This window comes from Melanostigma gelatinosum (genome assembly GCF_949748355.1).
Source record: "Melanostigma gelatinosum genome assembly, chromosome: 1".
Classification (NCBI taxonomy): domain Eukaryota; kingdom Metazoa; phylum Chordata; class Actinopteri; order Perciformes; family Zoarcidae; genus Melanostigma; species Melanostigma gelatinosum.
Genome location: NC_136634.1, coordinates 15,203,544 through 15,222,729, shown reverse-complemented (window position 1 = coordinate 15,222,729; position 19,186 = coordinate 15,203,544). Strand labels below are relative to the sequence as shown.

The 19,186-nt window shown below is 43.9% G+C and overlaps 1 protein-coding gene across 1 annotated transcript; it reads left to right on the top strand.

Annotated features, from left to right (window-relative positions):
- Positions 1 to 2,553: 2,553 nt before the first annotated feature.
- znf469 (zinc finger protein 469) lies at positions 2,554 to 15,883 on the top strand (the record flags this gene model as incomplete). Its single annotated transcript, XM_079275333.1, has 1 exon — positions 2,554 to 15,883. One exon carries the CDS (start codon positions 2,554 to 2,556, stop codon positions 14,461 to 14,463), a length of 11,910 nt encoding a protein of 3,969 aa, XP_079131459.1. The 3' UTR covers positions 14,464 to 15,883.
- Between the last annotated feature and the right edge of the window lie 3,303 nt (positions 15,884 to 19,186).

The window sequence follows — 19,186 nt, the reverse complement described above, 5'->3', positions numbered from 1 at the left end:
CACACCAGTTTCCCCACTGGTGGCAGAGAGAGAGAGCTGCAGACACTCCAGCTTTCAGATTCTGTGGAGGTGTAGAGAGGATGTGATTTTTCACAACCAGGCCTAAGCTCAGCCAGGTCTCAGCCTCAAGCCTCGCTCCGAACCTGCTAAATATCTCTGGGAGGTTTGCCAGAGGATGAGACAAGGAAACACATGGCAGATTGTAAAAGCGGAGGGTCATATCTCACAATTCCATTTGTCAGGTCGTATCTTGACACATTGGCTACTGGTCCGTGGACGTCAACATAGCCACTCCACTGGAGCTGTGAGCTCTCTCTTACACTGTAACGCAGTCAACACGCCATGCAGGTTTTAGACATATGCCATTAATAAGGCAACTAGACGTGTCCTTAAGAAATGTTCTGCCTAATTGTAAACGGGACTACGTTTTACAATGATTGTAGTTGGTTTAGTCATTTTACCAGGGTTCATCAACGGATTTGTGTACATACTGTCATCATCTCCCTAATAAGCAGCACTAATGTAATGTCAAACAATCTTATCGTAACCATAACAATGAGATGATCCGATCGAGAAATATTGCTGAATATTTTTAAGATAACTTTGTCAGTTTCGACAGGTGCTACAGGTCATATTCACTACACTGACATAAAAACACTGCATGCATTGTTTGGCTTTTGTGCCTCAGCTCACACTAGAGGTGTGGCGATTATCTGACAGTCTTTTTGCAAACAAGGAGAACATTTATCTGCAGCTACTTTGCTCCCAAATCAATGAGCTTTAGAAACAGAAAAAAAGAGAAAAATTTAATTTGGTTGTAGAATACTTCCCTTTAATTAAATCAATGCATTGCCATAAGTTAGCTGATGAAGTGTAAGCCCCTTGACAGGTATAGAGGCACTCAGGAAAAATCTGTTGCTGATCTTAAATGACCCTGAGAGGGCTGGACAGCAAAATGACTGTAGGGATTACATTTTGGTGGGCATATTTACTGTTTGTTATTAGAGGAAACATATACTCAAACATACGTCAATTTGCTTCTTCAGACATTGAAATTATGAAATTATGAATTAATTTATTTTGTACACTAATTCAGGATGTCAGAATTATCAATCTTACTGATCGAAAATGTATAGTGCAGAGAAGCAAAGCATCCTGCTGTGGGTGTGTTTGACAATACCCGAGGTTGTCAGTCACCAACTGATGGAGAGGCCCAATGTTGCTGAATGTGCCACATTCATACAGCAATACTGGAATGTAACTTTACAGCTTTTACTCACTGCTCTTAAAAAACAACCATGAGAGCACCCTAAAATCTGTAAGGAATGTGTTTTGCTCAAGGGCACTTCAGCAGTGTGGATGATAGCCTGAACAGAGACTTCAACCCAATCCTTTGGCTAAATGATGGCTTGTCCAACCGCCAGGCGGCCACCTCCACTATTTGGGGCTTTAGTAATATCCAGGGTAAACAGACAAGGAGGTGGGATGGAAGTTTGGTTAACACGCCTAGAAATTACATTTTGGTGCTAACTCCAAGTTTCTGCTAGTCTGAACTCAAACAAAGCAGAAGCAGTGGAGGGCCAAAGTAAACTGGGACATGAGAAGCTGTTTCTGGGATGTCTGAGGAAAGGCAACAGCCGTCAGTTCTCACTTGTCTAATGGCTGACTGACTAATACCCGATGATCTAAACGTGCAGCCCTCTGTAGAATAGAACACTGTGGCATTGTTGTGTCCCTGCTCTTAAGGAGTCTGTGATTCATTTACTGGCGGTGCTTTTTGGATCCATGTACTGTATTTTTCTCATCATCACTACTGTAGTGAGCTTCATCCTTTCAAGACCAAACTGGTGTCTTTGTGTGATTGTTTACATAGAGGATTTTGACTGTGACACTTGGGCAGCCATCAATTCACTGCTATTAAACGAGAATGCAACACTCGGATGAAACTGTATATATACTTGTTTGAAATGTCTTATTTGCTGTCAGGAATAAATATTGTAAGTGTTAGTAGTATCTCCAAGACTTACGAGTATTGCAGTGTTTTGAAATTCCCCATTGATTACACTGGTTCTTTGTGCAGTGACAGCACCACGGTGCAATGCTGCAATAGTGCTCTCTGCTGGCAGAAACTAGGAATATTGTTATTGCACTTTATCTCATACATGGGCTAAATAATTCATGGTTTTTTTTGTATATTTCAAAGATACATAATTATTTTATGAGTGATGTTTAATGCTTTGCTTGCATGTTTCAATAGTATCGCCGGATATGATTTTAAAATAGCATATGATATAATCACTTTAATTTTTTTATTAAACAGTAAAAGCTTGACATCTGATCCTCTCTGTTCTCTTTTCCCTCCAGGTCTGCTTTGCTCTGGTGCCAGATCAGCGGTTCACAATGAAAGGGAAGAGATGAGCCTGCAGTGAGCAGCCCTGTCCCTGCAGTTCCTGCCACTGGACATTTACTGATTCATACCACCCAGAAGACGATGACCCTGTCTCCCAGATAGCATTTCTGAGGACCAGGCCTTCACAGCACCCATTGTGAAGCATGGCAGGAGAGACTCAGCGAATGCATGCTGTCAAAGAGCTGGTCGCTGAGTCCAAACTGCAGGATGAAGGAACAGCGCTGGAACAGCAGAGTGACAAAACCACAAAGGAGTCTTCAGAGCACTTTTCAAGCACAGGCACTGAGTCCAGAAGCAGCAGCAAAGGGGCCATAGTTGAAAAACTAGAAAAGGGAAGGGACTGTCCTCAGCAGCGTGAGGCTGTCATACGGCCACAACAGACAGGGAAGATTGACTTCAGATCACTGCAGAACCGATCCAAATTTGCCACAGACAGGACTTGGTCGAGTGGCAAAGGCAGCCCCCTGTCCCCGAGTGGGAAGGGCCGCAGCCGAGAAAAGGGGAAGCGGTCAGGAAAGACGGAGCGCGCCAACCCGCAGCAGCTGTACAGACTTAGCATTACAAATCCACGCTCCAACCCCACCATTGGTATTGCCTACCCGCAGCAGAAGGTTGCGCCACCCAAGAAGTTGGAGACCAGTCGTGGCCCAGTTTCGGGCAGCTACAGATTCCACGTTCCCAGTATACCAGAGAGAGAGGCCGAACTACAGCAAGAAGAGCTCAACTATAGCCGCTGCTTCCAGGAGGCCTCCTCTAACCTTACCTCCACAAGCTATACCTCACAGGCACTGGTTTCTTCAAGTGGAACGTCATCTCATCCACATCCACCCCTGTCACAGCAGCAGCAGCCTGTCTCAATGGAGAACAACAGCACACAGCCCGGCAGCCAGCTGATCCTGACTGACTTTCAGCTGAGTGGCTCTAATGCATGGCAGTCTCCTGAAAGAACTTTTAATGGTGCTAACTATGGAGTGTCATCACAAAAATCCACTGCCCTTACAGAAACTAATAAGGCCTTTGTGCCTGGTCCATATCAATATGGATATAATTTTCTGGAAGAGTCAACCTCTGACTCTGTCTGTGAACAGAACCCCCAATCCCAAGACTTTACAACCTCCACGCAAGGTTCTGTTCATGTGACCCAAAACTCGTTTTCCTTTAGGCCTGGGGAAGGGCAACACATTGCTCCGAACAACACTCAGTTTAGTAATGAACAGCAGCCCGAGGATAGGAGTTCTTATCCACAACCCCCACAGTCACAGTTTGTTCAAGAGGTAACATCCTCCATCCAGTGTCCTAGGAATCTGAGTGAGGACTCAGCCAGTAGTGACAGCTCTGGCTCCAGCTCACAGCAGTCAGAGCAGGGGAAGATTGCCCTGTCTGACAGCACAGACACTATGGCTCAGGCAGACAGCAGGGATGCAGCCATCACCTTGGGTAGTAAGAGGAATTGTCATCCGAAAGAAACAGCTGCCAACCAAAGAACACTTCATGGAAGTGTACACCATGCAATAAATATTTCACAAGGTCCAGGCTCCCAAATGCACTTTCCCATCAAAACATTTAGCAACCCTCCTGTCAGTAACATTCACACAGGCATGATGTCTTTTGATAAAAACATCAATAACAAGGTTCTAAATAGGTTACCACACTCATGGGAGGGGCCTAATAAGACACATTTACCAGTTGATCACAGCACGAATCAGTATACTGATATGAATGACAAGTATCAGTTTCAGAACCAGCCAGCACATGACCAAAGGCCAAATTCATCTAAAAATAGCAGATTGACCTGGCAGCAGATACGGCCAAACCCTGCCTCGTCGAACCAAAACGGAATTGACTTATCTAGGCAAATAAGCAATCAAAAATTGCCTTACATGGTTTCCCCTTCTGACTGGCAGGATGACAGCAAATCACATAAACACAGCTCCCTGAAAAACCCCAGCTCATTTCAGAACAGCAGAACCAGTGACGGGTTTTCAAACCAAAGACAGGAGACTGTAAAACATAGCAGTAATACAGTCTCAACATTTAAAGTGGAGATGAGCCAAGCACAGGTATGTGAATCCAAAAATAAGGCGGTATATTTTGGACTCAACCAGTCTCTTCCAGCAGCATCAAGAAACTACAGCTATCCTCCATTACAGGTCCCCCCTATGGGACTTATGATGGTGTCCCCTTATGAATCTCCTTTGCCCTCACCAGTCCATAACCCTGCATCCAGTAGTACCTGCTCTTCCCTCTCCCCAGCATCCACCAGCCCTGTTGACATCAGTTCAGAGGACAGTCAATTGTCAAAGTCAGCACCCTCTCACACATTTTATCACCAGGCCCAAGCCAAAACACAGTTACTGTCAGATCACCTGAGCGCTCACCCTCACCAGTTTCATTCAGATGCTCCAAGAAACCTTCCTTACGCGCCAGACAGAGCCAAAGATGACATGATGAGCTACCTGCAAAACAGCACACATCCAAAGACTACTATGGATGGAAGCAAAAGTTACATAGACAGTTTTGGGCTGGAGCATCATCAGCCACCACCGCCATACTCTGCACATCAGCTGTTAGCGACCTCATTAGCTGCAGCAAATCTTGACCAGTTAGATGTGCTTCTGACATGCAAGCAGTGTGATCAGAACTTCAACAACCTGGCATCCTTTCTGGGCCATAAGCAATACTGTGCTCAGCATACGTTTGCTCAAAATGACCTCAAAGACATATCAAAGATGGAGGACAGCAGAAAGTTTCATGCAGAACCAGCAAAAGCAGTGTCAAATGGTTTGATGTCAAGGTGCCCATCTGACCTTCACCTTTCTCTGTTGGGCCTCAATAAAAATGGAGAACTGATATCAGACAGTGAAACTAAAGGAGACAACAAGGATGATTCAATGAAACTTAACTTGTTCTCTGGTACGGGTAACCTTCCTGTCCCTCTCCCTGAGCTGGACATGGAAGATGCCAAATTAGACAGCTTAATCATAGAAGCCTTGAATGGACTGGGATATCAGTCCGATAATGCAGAGATAGACAGTAGCTTTATCGACGCGTTTGCCGATGATGACCTCACCACTGTCAAAACAACATCAAGCAAACAATGCCTGAAAACCAAAGAATCTCTGGTCTTTGAGAGCAAAAACAAACAAGCAACAGAGGATGACAGGACTTTCAAACAGGGAAATTATTTCTATGACTCTGATGTTGAGAACTCTGAGACAGATAAACAGTACACTGAGAGCAAACTTCAGAAAAGATCTCTGAATTTGGAACAAGATGAGAAGATTATCATAAAAAAAGAAGTCTCTCATAGAAATTCAAGAATTGCCTCAAGGGAGAAGACAACAAGGGAACAAGACAACAAAGTGAAAGAGGCAAGAAAACTGTGCAAGAGTGAGAATGAAAACCAAAGTACACAAAGGTTTCTCTTATCCAGCAAGTTTTCTGAGCGTTGTGGTATTAAAACGTTTCAGGACAGCTCTGCACTTCGAGGGTCAACACCCTCACAGGCCTCCACGTCTCCAACCTCAAGGACTGCAGTGAAAGAGAGCAAGAGGAAAAGCACTGGAGGGGGCACCTGGAGTAAAGAACTTATTCACAAAATAGTTCAACAGAAAAATAAGCTCCATAAACTCCATGTTAAAGGTACAAAAAACCTCCAGTTTTCCTTAGTGATGGAAAGACTAACTCCCACTGTACAGAACCCCGCATTTGGAGAATACGACTATGTCTCAGATTCCGATGATGAATGTGAGCCCGTTAAGATAGCAAGCCAAGGCCGGCTGAATCAAAGCAGCCGGTGTAAATACACATACACCAAAGAGTGCAAATGGCGAGCAAGGAGTGAGAGGGACCAGGCAGCATGGCGACATGAGTCGAAGGAGTGTTTTGAGGTGAAAAAAAGCGAGGGGTTTTCTCTCTCACCTGAGAAACAGGGTTCTCATCAGATACTCAGGAGGAGGGGTAGCAGGTCTTCCACAAGCAGTGAACTCAGCACATCTGTGAGTGTTTCAAGCGATAGTATCAACAGTCCCAAAAGCACTGAATCCGACTGTGAGAAGAAGATAGACTTCAAAAAGAAAGAGTCTCCAGAGCAGAAAACCTATGGAAGGTCCTCCCCGCAGAAGTTATGCAAAGAGTCTAGCACACTAGCACTGACATTCACTAAATCTGTCAAGAAGTATAATAGTGACAAAGCTATTCTGTCTGATAACAAAGTCAGTACAGAGGACCCAAACAAGAATAATTCAAATCCAGAAGTTGCTGATCCAGTGTCATCGTCCCAAAACGCAATCAAAAACACAATCAAAAACTTTGAAAAAAGCAGAACCTCTCACAATCAAAAATCAAGAGAGAAGCTGGTGTCTCCCAGAAAAGAAACTGGCACCACAGTCAGTTCAGACAGAAACACCCTACAGAGAACAGACAATCTGTGCCCCAAAGAAGAGCCAACACAGTGTAGCAGAGCAGACAGCAAGCCACTACAGTTTGAGTCACACTCTCCCACCATCAACAAAGACGCTCATTTCGATATTGACAGAATCAGAATGTGCAAAAGAAGCGAGGGGCCCCAAGCTACACAGTCGGAGCTATCAGACAGTACCACATTTGAAAAACAGAGTGACAATGTCTGCATGGTGGGTGAGGCTAGGACTTTAGTCAATGACCTAAATGCACACAAGCCATCCTCCCTTTGCACCTCTTTGATGGATGAGGTGTGCCTATCTCCAACTGAGAGCCAAGGCCCGTTGGTACAAAAAGATACGCTCCACCTCATGCACTACCCACTGGATCAGGAACAGGGGCTCTTGAAATCCCCACTTTCATTTGACACCTCAACAATGTTTGGGGATCTCACAGGATTCGACAGTGGCCTCTACTCAGACATGCCGATTCAGAAAGAGAGTTTTCATTCAATAGAGAACACAGCTGATAAAAAGGAAGAGTTTGTGTCCTCCTTCTCTTCTTTTCTGGAACAAAGAGACTGGAACCTTTTGGTTAGCCCTGTACTACCAGATGAGATATCTCAGTACAAAGGCAGCTCTGAGAAATCAAGTGAAAAGAAACCAGATTACAATGACATTCTTTTGTCTCTGCCAGAAAAAATAATCGACTACGGTACAAATCTCAACAGCTGTGCATCAGAGGATGAGCTCGAGATAAAAAGAATAGTGAATGAGCTTGAAAACCAGCTGCAGTCAACTAAGTTGGAAAGCCCACCATTACAAGCTCAGGATGTCCCTAAGCTGCTGAAAATGAGCAAATTTTCACCTTTACGTTTGGCTGATGAGTCAGAGAGTGGAGGCACTGGACTGGATATGAGGTGCCCTGTGCAAACCATGGAAGTATCAGTGAACAGCTTGGCCTCAGAGCCTTTCACTGAACCATGGTCCAGTCCTTTCCAGTTTGAGCTAATGGGTGGACACCACACTCCCCACACTCCAATTCACAATGAACCAGGGGCGCTTGAACATTTCAATGAAAACGAAGATGATGCCCCAAATTTTAGCACCACGGCTTCACATATTGAAAACCTACAGCTCCACCATGACCAGGAATCAGTGGAGAGAAACGCTGAAAAAGAGACTTCAGGAGAAACAAAGGAAGAGATTTTAGAACAGAAAAGATATACAGAAAACCTCATAAAAAGCCTGGAGGTGATTTCAGACTCTATATTCAAAAAAGAACCCGTTATATTAGAAGCCAAGGGGCCGAATGTCACCACTCTCACAAGTCAACAACATCACAAAATTGAATGTCAGGCAACTGATGCAGTTGAGAGAGAAGATCACAGTGAAAAGGAAGCAATTACGGGGAAGGAGAATATATTATCACCTCGACGCATCAATGAGCGGAAAGACGATATTGAATTCATTCTGAATGAGTCACAGTCATCTCTCTCTGACAGCACTGACCCCACAGTCGATGGAAACCAGCCAATTTCAATACAGCCAAGTGAGCCCACAGAAAACAATGACAGCAAGGCTGAGGCTAAAGTCACATCAGAGGAGGATATCGCCAAGAATAGTAATTTGATCGAGTCTGCTCACTGCTCAAGTGTGCTGACACATGACCCACATGTGGTTCAGGAGTCTGGCGGGAACAGCAAAGCAGTAGTAGATGTGAATCAGTTATTTACAACCAGTAGTGACGATCCAGAACATTCGACCACGGACGGCTATGAGGAAGCAGACGCAGTGAAGGGAATCACTGGTCAGTCTGTCAGCCATCCTTTATCACCAACTCCACCTGACGCCAGTCTAGACATTGTCGAGGAAAGTCTGGGTGCAATTAAAACAGCAGTCGAAAAACGGTCCACTGATAACCATGTTAATACTGGAGACATTCGTTTTTCACATGCTGAGGAAATAAAATTGAAGTGCTCAGACAGTGTAAACGAGAAAATAACTGTTGAAACAGCAAAACAGGATCATTTGATGAAACTATCTCCCTCCAAGAGCTGCAGCCCTGCTTACAGTGCATGTTCAACAACTGATCCGTCGGTGGAGATAGTCACCACTGACAATCCCTGCAGTCCAATACTGATGGAAACCAATACAGAGAGCACCAGTCATTGCTCAGCCTTCCGAGACACCCAGTCCATAGAGGGACAAAGTAATCTGTTGGTTATTTCTCAGTCTGATGCTATCATTGGCTGTGATTCCTGCAAAGTGACTCCATTTAATGACTCGTTCAGTGACTCGGGCCTTGGCTTTCCGAAACAAGAAGAGATTTTAATTGTACAGGACATCAAAGAAGACCTTCCTATCGATTTTATGGCAAGTCACCAAAACTCACCATGCAGAGAAGAGGTTGAAGAAAGTCACTGTCTCTTTCTACACACTGCCCCACCAACCAGTCCTCTTCTACCAACCTCTCATCAAACACCCATGCAGGAATGGAACATAGAAGAGGATTCATGTACATCACAAAGCAAATGTGAGGATGTCTCTGTTAAGCATGGCTCAATTCAAAATGTGCAATCCCCCATAAACAAGGAAGAAAACAGCAACGCGAAAGAGGTTTTGAACAGTGAAGAACAACTGAACACAACAGCCGAGATGGAGTATTCTTTGATCAGCCCACCTCTCCTGGACTTAAGGATCATGGAGTGTAAAATCACCAGCTCTGAAACCACCATTCCTTCTCCACTTCCAGTGACCAGCTCAGCAGAACCACCAGACATGTCAGATGGTCTTGAAAAGAGAGCTGCAATGTATGATTTGAAGCTCAGCCCTCTCAACTACAACAGTCTTTCAGACGAACCTCCACAACAGAATCAATACAGCTACATATCAATTTCACCTGCCAGTAAACCTGAAGAGCATCCAGACATCAAGCAGAGTCCCAGAGATGACTGTGAACCTTGTGACCTGAGCGTCAGCCCTGCACTGATTTTTAATGAAAGTGAAACAGACACGGTGCCATCACTGAACCCAGATCCTGCAGCTGAAGTGAATTCATCAGATGAACAACTGGTCCTCCAGCAGAGTAGAAAATTCACGTGTTTTTCATTGGGTATCCCACCTGAAACAAAAAGCAAAGATTCCTTAGGTGGTGATGTAAAGATAGACTTGGAGGTTTGCCATGATCCTGTTGGACCTGTTGAGCTTTTGCGTATTCACGCTGACCTGCTGAGAAAGAATGAATCAGAGAATTTAAATTCTTCTTCTTCTGCTTCTTCTGCTGAGGACAGTACACTTATCAGTAAAGACATTTCAGATGGTCCGCCCACTCCTAAACCACTCGTCATCTGTGAAAATGAACAAATGCCTCTTCCACCAGACCCATCAGAGAAGCAACCAACAATAGAGACTGGCCAGTGTTCCACAATGCATCAAATACACAAAGAAATATCTCAAAAAAAGACACAGAACAGCGCTCAACAGGGGAAAGAACTTTGTGAAATCTGCCTCATGTATTTCAGGACCGTGCCTGGATTAAAAAGACATAAGGCCATGAAACATTTGGTCAGAGATGAAAAATGCATTGGCTCGCAGAGCACAACATCAAACCATCAGGAGACTATGGTAATTTATGAAGTGTCCCAAACTACAGAGAAAGAACATAAAGATGATTCAGAGACCTGTTACCCAAGTAAAATAGATGGGCTGCCTGAGACAAGTAGCACTCTCATATTTAAAGCAGCAGCGACTGAGTCAGTCCTGGAAGAAATGGCATCCGAGACCAATGTAGTGGCAGTGGGTGAAATAAGCCACCAAAACCCTCTGCTGCCAACAAAAGCAAAAAAGAACAACAAAGCTCGAAAGAACAAAAACAGTGAGATAAGCATGAAGTCAGACTCTTTCTCAGATGAGCTTCTAAATATATTAAAAACAGACATACTTCAAGCTATAACTCCTGAATTCAAAAGCAGTGGACTACACGATCTCCGCAAATCTCCAGCAGACCAGGTGAAAATCAATGACAAATCCGTTACTGGCTCAGAGAAATTCCCTCAACCTATTACTTCAAACTCTGGCTCTGACAATACACCGCCATCTCCAACAAAGCAGACAAATGTTCCCAATGGAACTGTGGAACTAAATCAAGTCACTGATCTGGAAGAAATGAAATGCACAAGCATAACAGAGATTGCAGATAGGGAAGTTTGTGCAGATAACAATGTTGAAAGCGCTATATCTGTAGACGAAGATGTAATCAGGGAATACGATGAGCCCAGAAAGAGTCAGTGCGCTGTGGAAGAGATGTGTGAACAGAAAGGATCAGAAGAGAGCCTTGCCCAAGAGATTCTTAGCAAAGTGGCAGCCGTCGGGATAAAATGTGAGGAAAACAGTGAACCCTCAGACGAGGCACATCTTGTCTCCTATTTGAGTTGTTCCCCTGTCAGTCCTTCCGGCATAAGTCCCGAACTGAAGGCCTTACTTGACGACGACACCACATTCTCACAGCTGTTCCCCAGAGATGAGGAAGCAAAAAGGAAAAAGTGCCCGAGGGTGTACAGCAAAAGAAACAAAAGACAGAAGCTATCGCCCGAATCAAACGTGACTGAGGACTACCCTCCCTCAGAGACGTTCATGCAAAGTAAAGATCACCACACTAAAAACCAAGCAGAGCAGACGTTCACTGAAAACCAAACTGACCGCTGTGAATATGAGACAATATCAACCGATGATGCCATCATGCTGAATATGTGCCACAGCAGCACATTAAAGACTGGTGTTACCCAAAGTGACCAGCAGGATGCTCATGAGAATGTTAAAGAGGTTGGCAACAGGCCCTCGAATTCACTCGAGAGCACGGTTGATAAATCTTCAATTGAATGGAGTGGCTCCAGTGACTTCAGTAGCTTTGATTCAAGCTCAACGGTGACCTCTGACCCCAGCACCTGCAAAGCGGAAGAGCCAACTGCACCCTGCCCTCTGCCCCCGCCCTCTGCCCCCTTCCCCGCAGAGCCATGTGTCACAAAGAGTGTTCAAACCTTCCACAGCATTGACATCCAAAACATCAAGACCACATTTCAACTTCCTGAGATTCAGTTCTTTGACTCCAAAAAAGATATTTCAGTGGCTCCTCCCACAGCAACTGTTGACGTGGAGAATAGAGATGATGAAAAGTCCAAGAAAGTGATGGAGCGGCGAGGCAGAAAACGTCAAGATTGTGGAATAAAGGTAAAAGATAAGCAGTACAAGTGCAAAGTGTGCTTCACTTGGTTCCTCACCCTGGGCGAGCTGAACTTTCACAAACTCTCCCACAACCCCTCTCCACCTCCAACCTGCTACATGTGTGTCCAGCGTAAGTTCAGCTCTAGGGAGCAACTGAGAGACCATCTGAGGGAGAAACATGCCAAGAACAAGACGGGTATCTGGACCTGCGGAATGTGCCTGAAGGAGATATCAGATGTGTGGATGTACAATGAACATTTACGAGAGCATGCCACTCAGTTTGCCCGGAGGGGTCAGACTCAAGGCTCCATGTTAGGCATTCCAGGCTGCTTCATGCAGGAGACAGCCGTGAAGAACTTTATCACCTCAATCATGCAGCACCGCCCCAGCAAAGCCAACAGAGAACCCAGCAAAGCCACTAAAGAACACGAAAAAGCTGTTGTTGCAGACAACGCTGTGGGAGAGGGGAAAACCTCACAGAGGGCTGAGCCAAAAGTTCACAAAACTAAGAGCAGCAGTGGAGCAGGTGGGAAGCAGAGTACATTTACCCCACTGGCGGTCCTCCACAAAACAGAGACTCCTAAAAGTGTGGAGATGCATCCCAACTGCAAAGACCCCTCAAGAGACTGCCACCACTGTGGGAAACAGTTCCCCAAACCATTCAAACTCCAGAGACATTTAGTGGTTCACAATTTGGAAAAGATTTTCCTGTGTCACAAATGCCCCGTCTCTTATCAGGAGGCCCAGGAGCTGAAAGGCCATCTGAAGAGTGCACATGAGGAGGTTGACGAGCTGGATTCAAAACACACCACCCTCTACACCTGTGAGCTCTGTGCCGACGTCATGCATGTGATTAAAAAATCTTTCATCTGCAGCACTTGTAACTACACCTTCTCTAAGAAGGAGCAGTTTGATCGGCACATGGAAAAGCACCTGTCGGGGGGGAACAACATTTTCAAATTCCGAGGTGTTTTCAGACCTGTGAAGGCATCTGCCTCCAAAGAAGATGAGTGTGATTCGCCCGCAAGCAAGAAGAGGAGAATGCCCTCTGACAGTCTGCAAGAAAATAGCTCAGACAGCGGCATTGCCAGTGTGAGCTCACAGCACTTAAATCAAAACTCTGAGACTTCAAAACCCTCCGTTTCCACAGCAGAGGACTCCACACAGACCATTGCAGATGATTACCACAGCGACACAAACAATACAAATGTGAAGACTGAGGACATTGCTGAGGACTACTCGGAACTACTTGTGGAGCTGGAGAACTCTATTCATGCGGGCTCTTCAGAGTCTGCTACACCCAAGAAAGAGGAAATTGACCCAGCCACCTCACCTCTTCTCGATAAAGAGGGTAATAGAAAATCAATTACTGAACCATTTGACGTGAAAGAGGAGAATGAGTCAGTCTGCATTAGAGCAGAGAAATCCTCTTGGTCAGCGTCTAACGGCAGTAGCAGTGTGGGGGAGGAAACACTTAAGGCTGAAGGTGCCACAGCTGAGACTGAAAAAACTGATTCACTACCATCTTGTGAGGACTCTTTTGTCAGCCGAAGAGAAAATCAAATCATTTCAAAGACCCTTGAGTCAAAGCATGAATTAGCTGCGGATGTGATGGACCAACAGAGGGATGATGAGCAGTGGCATCACTCATTGAAAGCTTCCAATAACGACAGCAAACAGCTGACTTCATCTCAAGGTGGTGAACAGGAAGGTAGCAGTCGGATGAAAGACAAAGTTGCCCTGGCCAAAACAGACAACACTAAAAACGGCACTACAACTAGCAGCATGAAGGCTACAGAGTTTACACCAGCCCTCCACTCCAAGGTTTCCCTAAACGCTTCGGCCTCAAATGAGGACAAAGAATCTGTGAGAGCGCAGAAGAAGAGGAAAGACTCGAAATCCCCGCACAGCCTGCAAAGGTTTTCCTCTCCAGCCACACAGGAGAACTATGGTGTTGACTCTCGGGCCAAAAAGAAATTCCGTTCCAGCAAGTGTGCGAATCCCTCTCTGCAAAGGAAGACGGATGGACCCAACGACTACCCTGTGCTGTCCTCAGTAAGGGACGACGTCGTTAGCAACAAAATTGTTTCCAAGTGCAAGACTTCAAACATGGGTTTGCCGTCAAAGAGAAGCTTGCTTGATAGCTGCACACAAAAGAAAGCTGAGATTGTGACTCCTCTTAACGGGGATTACAAAGCCAAAAAGGGACCTCTGGGGCGGCCTTTGCATCCCCCTATTTCTAAAGTGTCTTCAGTTCCCATGAACAATTCTTTGAATAAATCTAGGCCAAAGATGGGGGTTAGGTCAATGGAGAGCCATTCCTACAGGACAGCAGAGTCCCAGAACCACCTCTTAAGCCAGCTGTTTGGCCAAAAACTCACTAGCTTCAAGATTCCTTTAAGAAAGGACACATCCGAATCTATTAACTGAGTGGGGCGAGAGGAATCTGTGAACAGCAGACTGTAAATTTCACAGTTATAAATGTTTAAGACAATTCCTTGTGGTGAATGCGACTGCACAGCTCTTTTCTGTGAAATGCTATCTTTAAATACTTACGTAGTCACTTTATGTCTTCTTTGTACATGTGTTTTTATTACACAAATGTGAGGACGAATGGAAGATATGAATTTTGGGTCAAAAATGAATATGCTAGTTTGAGAAAATCTTTTTTTTTGCTTTTCCTTCGTTGGATATTGTCTATTTCAGAGATTATATTTCATTTACCTAAAGGAAAGAAAGAAAATAATACTTGAAAATACAGTAAAATATTTTCTTCGAAGAAATGCATTTTGCATTTGATCTTGTTGGTCTTATCAAGTCTTTCTGGAAAAGGACCAAATCACATCATAACTGACTTGGACGATTGTCTGTGCACCTTTTCGTACATGCTTGCAACATATTCATTTTGTAATATTTTTTACTTTACTGTACTGCATTGACATTCATCATATTAGCCTTCTGTATAAACATGGTGCTACATTGTGTTTTATTGTAATGTGAATGGCAATGTCCTCGGAAGGGAACATGAGATCTGTAGCAGTCAGTACATTCGATCAACTGTTTTTACTGGTCCTCTGTACTTTATTAAAGATACTGTATAAAGCATCCAAATACTTCATATGCAGGCTGATACATTTCCTAAATTTAGGAAAGCTTCCAATGTTTAAACTCAGGTGCATACAAGGACATCACAGTCCCAAGACCTGTATTCGGAGTTCTTCCCATGCACTGATAATACCACACACAAATCACAAACTCAGTCATCTGTGTCTGTTACTTTAATTATGAATAGTATTTACGACTACAACAAAGGTGCTTTATCTTGTTTATACTGTATGTATCTTATACTGTATAATATTTTCGGTAGATTGTCGTTTTGGTGCAATGCTTCATGTCAAAGTTCTATTTTAATAATGTGCAAAAGAAAGAGTGAGATGAAAGGGAAATGCCGTTGTAAAGTTCTGAAGTGGTTCTCTAAGTGCCTCTTTTATAGTTGGTTAATAAAGATCTGTATTGGTCTCTACTTGCACTTTTCTTCTTTTGTTCATGACGTGTTTTGCAAACGTTCAAACTGCCTTCCCTGCGGACTGCAGCTGTCACCACGTGCATCAAACACTGCAAGCTGCTTGTGTCTGGAGGCAAAAACAGGTGCACACACAACAAAGTTTGACTTCAGTTTTTTCTGTCTTCAGATCAGCACTTAAATCATCATCTGAAAGTGTAGCGTAGATGTATATTCACTACAGGGAAACATTCAACAGTCACATGTATCCACCCGTATGGTAGTCGGTATACGAGAACTGTTGAGCAGGTGGCGAGGCGCGCTCTCTCTCTCTTCTGTCGTGCTTTGGTCATGTTGCTCTCTCACCGCGTGTAAAATGGCTTCTATTCCTACACGAATATTTTTCATCATCACATAGGAATAAAAAGCCATAGTACACAGTGGCATTCATGTAGACACACATCGGGAGGAGCGATGTTTTCACACCATTCGCTGATTTATGATGGAACCTAAGAAAAAGCGATGTAAGACAAGAGGGGAGGATGATAGATTTGGGGAAGAGAGTAAACGTGGACAGAGAGGGAACAAAGAGGTTATTTTGTTTGTCAACGACTGAAGCTCAAGCATTCAGCTTTTATGAATGAAATAGAAGGTAATACTTTATCTTTGTAGTAACTGTGGACTGACAAACAGGCTTAAAGTCATCGGTCTGTGTTTTGATTGTGAACGTTCTCATTTATGGGAATGTGTTTCTTTAAATCATGTCTGTAATGCCTTATATACACTTGTATATATAATTATGTATCGTTATATAATGCATCTTAAGTCGCTGTACGGTATAATGCATTAGGATAGCTTATGCTACAGTATGTCCATAATATCACAAGTTCATAATCAAGTTAACAATATTTCATAAGGGTTTGTAAAGTGTTATGAAGATATTGGGGCTTTCTGTAAAAAAAAAAAAAAGAAATATATATATATACACACAAGCATGAAAATAAATAATCCATGTGTTGATTCTGACACTGTTGCGAGAGACCATGGCAGACATTCAGAGGAAGTGTGGAGAAAACAGAACCGCGGTGTTGTTGAAATCACTTTTCTAATTAATTTAGTAGGAATACTGGTTTGGCAGCACCTGCAGAGACCATCTTTTTGGACTCATTGATGACAACAGAAAATAGCCTAACTGTCAGTGAATTACAGACCTGAATCCCTGTTACTTCTCTGTTCCTCTTCACTCAGCGAGTCAACATTTCTCCAGCAGGATATAATTAAAATTCATGAAGGTATGCTGGCTTATGTGTTACATGTTGACCTTTGTTACAGTGCATTACAATCCATGAACAGCATGTCTAAGATGTCGTTTCCTCGAAGTAGACGAGGAGCTATCATGAAGGCATTCATTATAATTTGTGGGATAAAGCAGTGTATACATTACTAATAATTCACTGAACATTGGCGGATTGCTTGAAAATACCTCACTGACCTCCATGTTGTTGAGAGTCAACATGGAAATAAAGTGTTTCACCAGATGAAAAAATGTTTTGTGATTTTGGTGTAATGCCTTCTTTTCATGTAAACCATTGAATGAAGAGAATCCCCTCACATTTGGAGATTCCCGCTGCATAAATAAAAATGAAAAGAGTCAGCGTGGGAATATGGATCACCATCTGTTAGTCACGAGTCCAAAAGACTACAATGTTATCAGAGTTTTTACGTGACTATTGAAAAAGTGAAATTAAATATTCAATTAGACAGAGGATGCACGGTTCAATTGCCAAACTCAGATTACATGAACAGTGAAGGAGTCTTGCTTGGATTCATTGATGAATGTGATGCTTGAAAGTTGAATGATTAATGACTTAAGACGCATTTGAGCCATCAAGACATGTAAATGAAATGCCTGCCGTTAACATCTCAAACAGAACAATCATAAGAAAAGCCCAAATAGTGGTGACACATGTCTTTTATCTCATGATTTGTCTCATGTTGCGTTGGTAATTTATTACAAAAATGATGGCTGATCTTTCATCCTTAAATGTACCTGGATTGTACCTGATCCTCTCTTGGTCTCGCTGAATCTCCCCCAGGTCTTCCGGTCAGCAGCTGTGTGTTGATTAAGACAAAATTAAAGCAGAGAACTCGGTATGTTTTGTCCCAGTTTAGCCCAGAATGTGTCACACAGAGTGAGAAGGAGCCCCCAGGCATCCTCCTGTCAGGCACCCTTTATCATCTGATCCATGAGGAAATTCTCCTGAGGCACAGTCATACAGGAGCATGACAGGAACGCTTTACTTTGAAGTAGAGTGACATTATCAGTCAGTGTGGTCTTAACATAGCATCTCTTTTCTCTCACTCTGTCTATTTTCCTCTGCCGCCACCCTATTTATCCTACTCTTCCTCTTCTCCTGCTTTTGTTCTCTATTCTCCATCAATTTCCTACTCTGCGGCTCACCGCCTCTTCCATTCTCAGTCATTCGGCTATTTCTTTCTTCTCCTTCCCTACTAGTTCACCTCACCTCATTCCTCCCCACTCTCCATTTTTTATCTTCCACCCTTCCCTGTTGCCTTCTCACTTTTCCACCCACCCTCCTCCCTTGTTTTCCCTCCCTATCTATCTCCTCTCTCCCCTCACCTTTTGCCCCCCTCCCCCTGCTCCTCGCTGTGGGGCGTGCTGTTGGCTGCCTCTCAGGGAGGTCGGGAGATCAGGGGCAGATAGAAATGGGCTGCTGGTCAGCGCTAATTACACACAGGCCACTGAGGTTGCCTCTTTTGGGAATGTGAGGTTTCAGCCATCACAGAGAGAGATAAATAGATAGATGGACGGGGAGGGATTTGTCGCATGAGGGGGAAGGAATGACTGAGCATCCCTCTCTGCACACACAGGGGGAGATCGTGATGAATTTCCAAAGGGATAATATCTGAAATCATTTCTGTTCGACAGAGAAAATGTGTATGAATAATTTAATACAAACACATCCCCCTGTTGTGAACAAAGAAATCTTTGAAATCAAGACATCAAACCAATTTTGCCTGACAACCATCAAAACACTGCCTACCCCCTTAACATCCTCAAGTGAGAGTGCTGCAGTGAGAACACTAAACAAATAAACCACACTCTCACAGGACCGCCACCTGAAATAGGAGTCAAAGGAAGTGGGGCAGTAGTAACATCAAAATGATTTACCGAGTAAATTAACAGGTACAAATAAATTATAGTGAGGAGAAGATAATATGGAAGACGAAACATTGAAGTAAAGAACAAGCAACCTTTGGATCTCCTAATTAATGACCTTCTCAGTAGGAAGCCGCAGTGCCTTACTGCCAACGTAGCCTTTATCTATTCAACCATTTGTCATTCCAGACGGCACCAGAGAGGGAACAGGCTGTACACAATAGCTAAAAGTACCTGTTTGATGTTCCGGGTTTGCAGGAATAAATGGGGTTGCTCTGCAAGGTCTGCGCAAACAAATGAAAGCCTGCTGGTGTGTGTCTGCAGTGGCTGGAGCACTGCACCCAACAGCAGGTGTCTTCAGAGAGGCTGTCCTCACGGAAGACACACAGCTGATTCTAAGGAGAGTTTGTTACACACAGTTTGTTAGCTGGAAGTGTATTTTTTTAATTATACACAAGGTACCATAAATA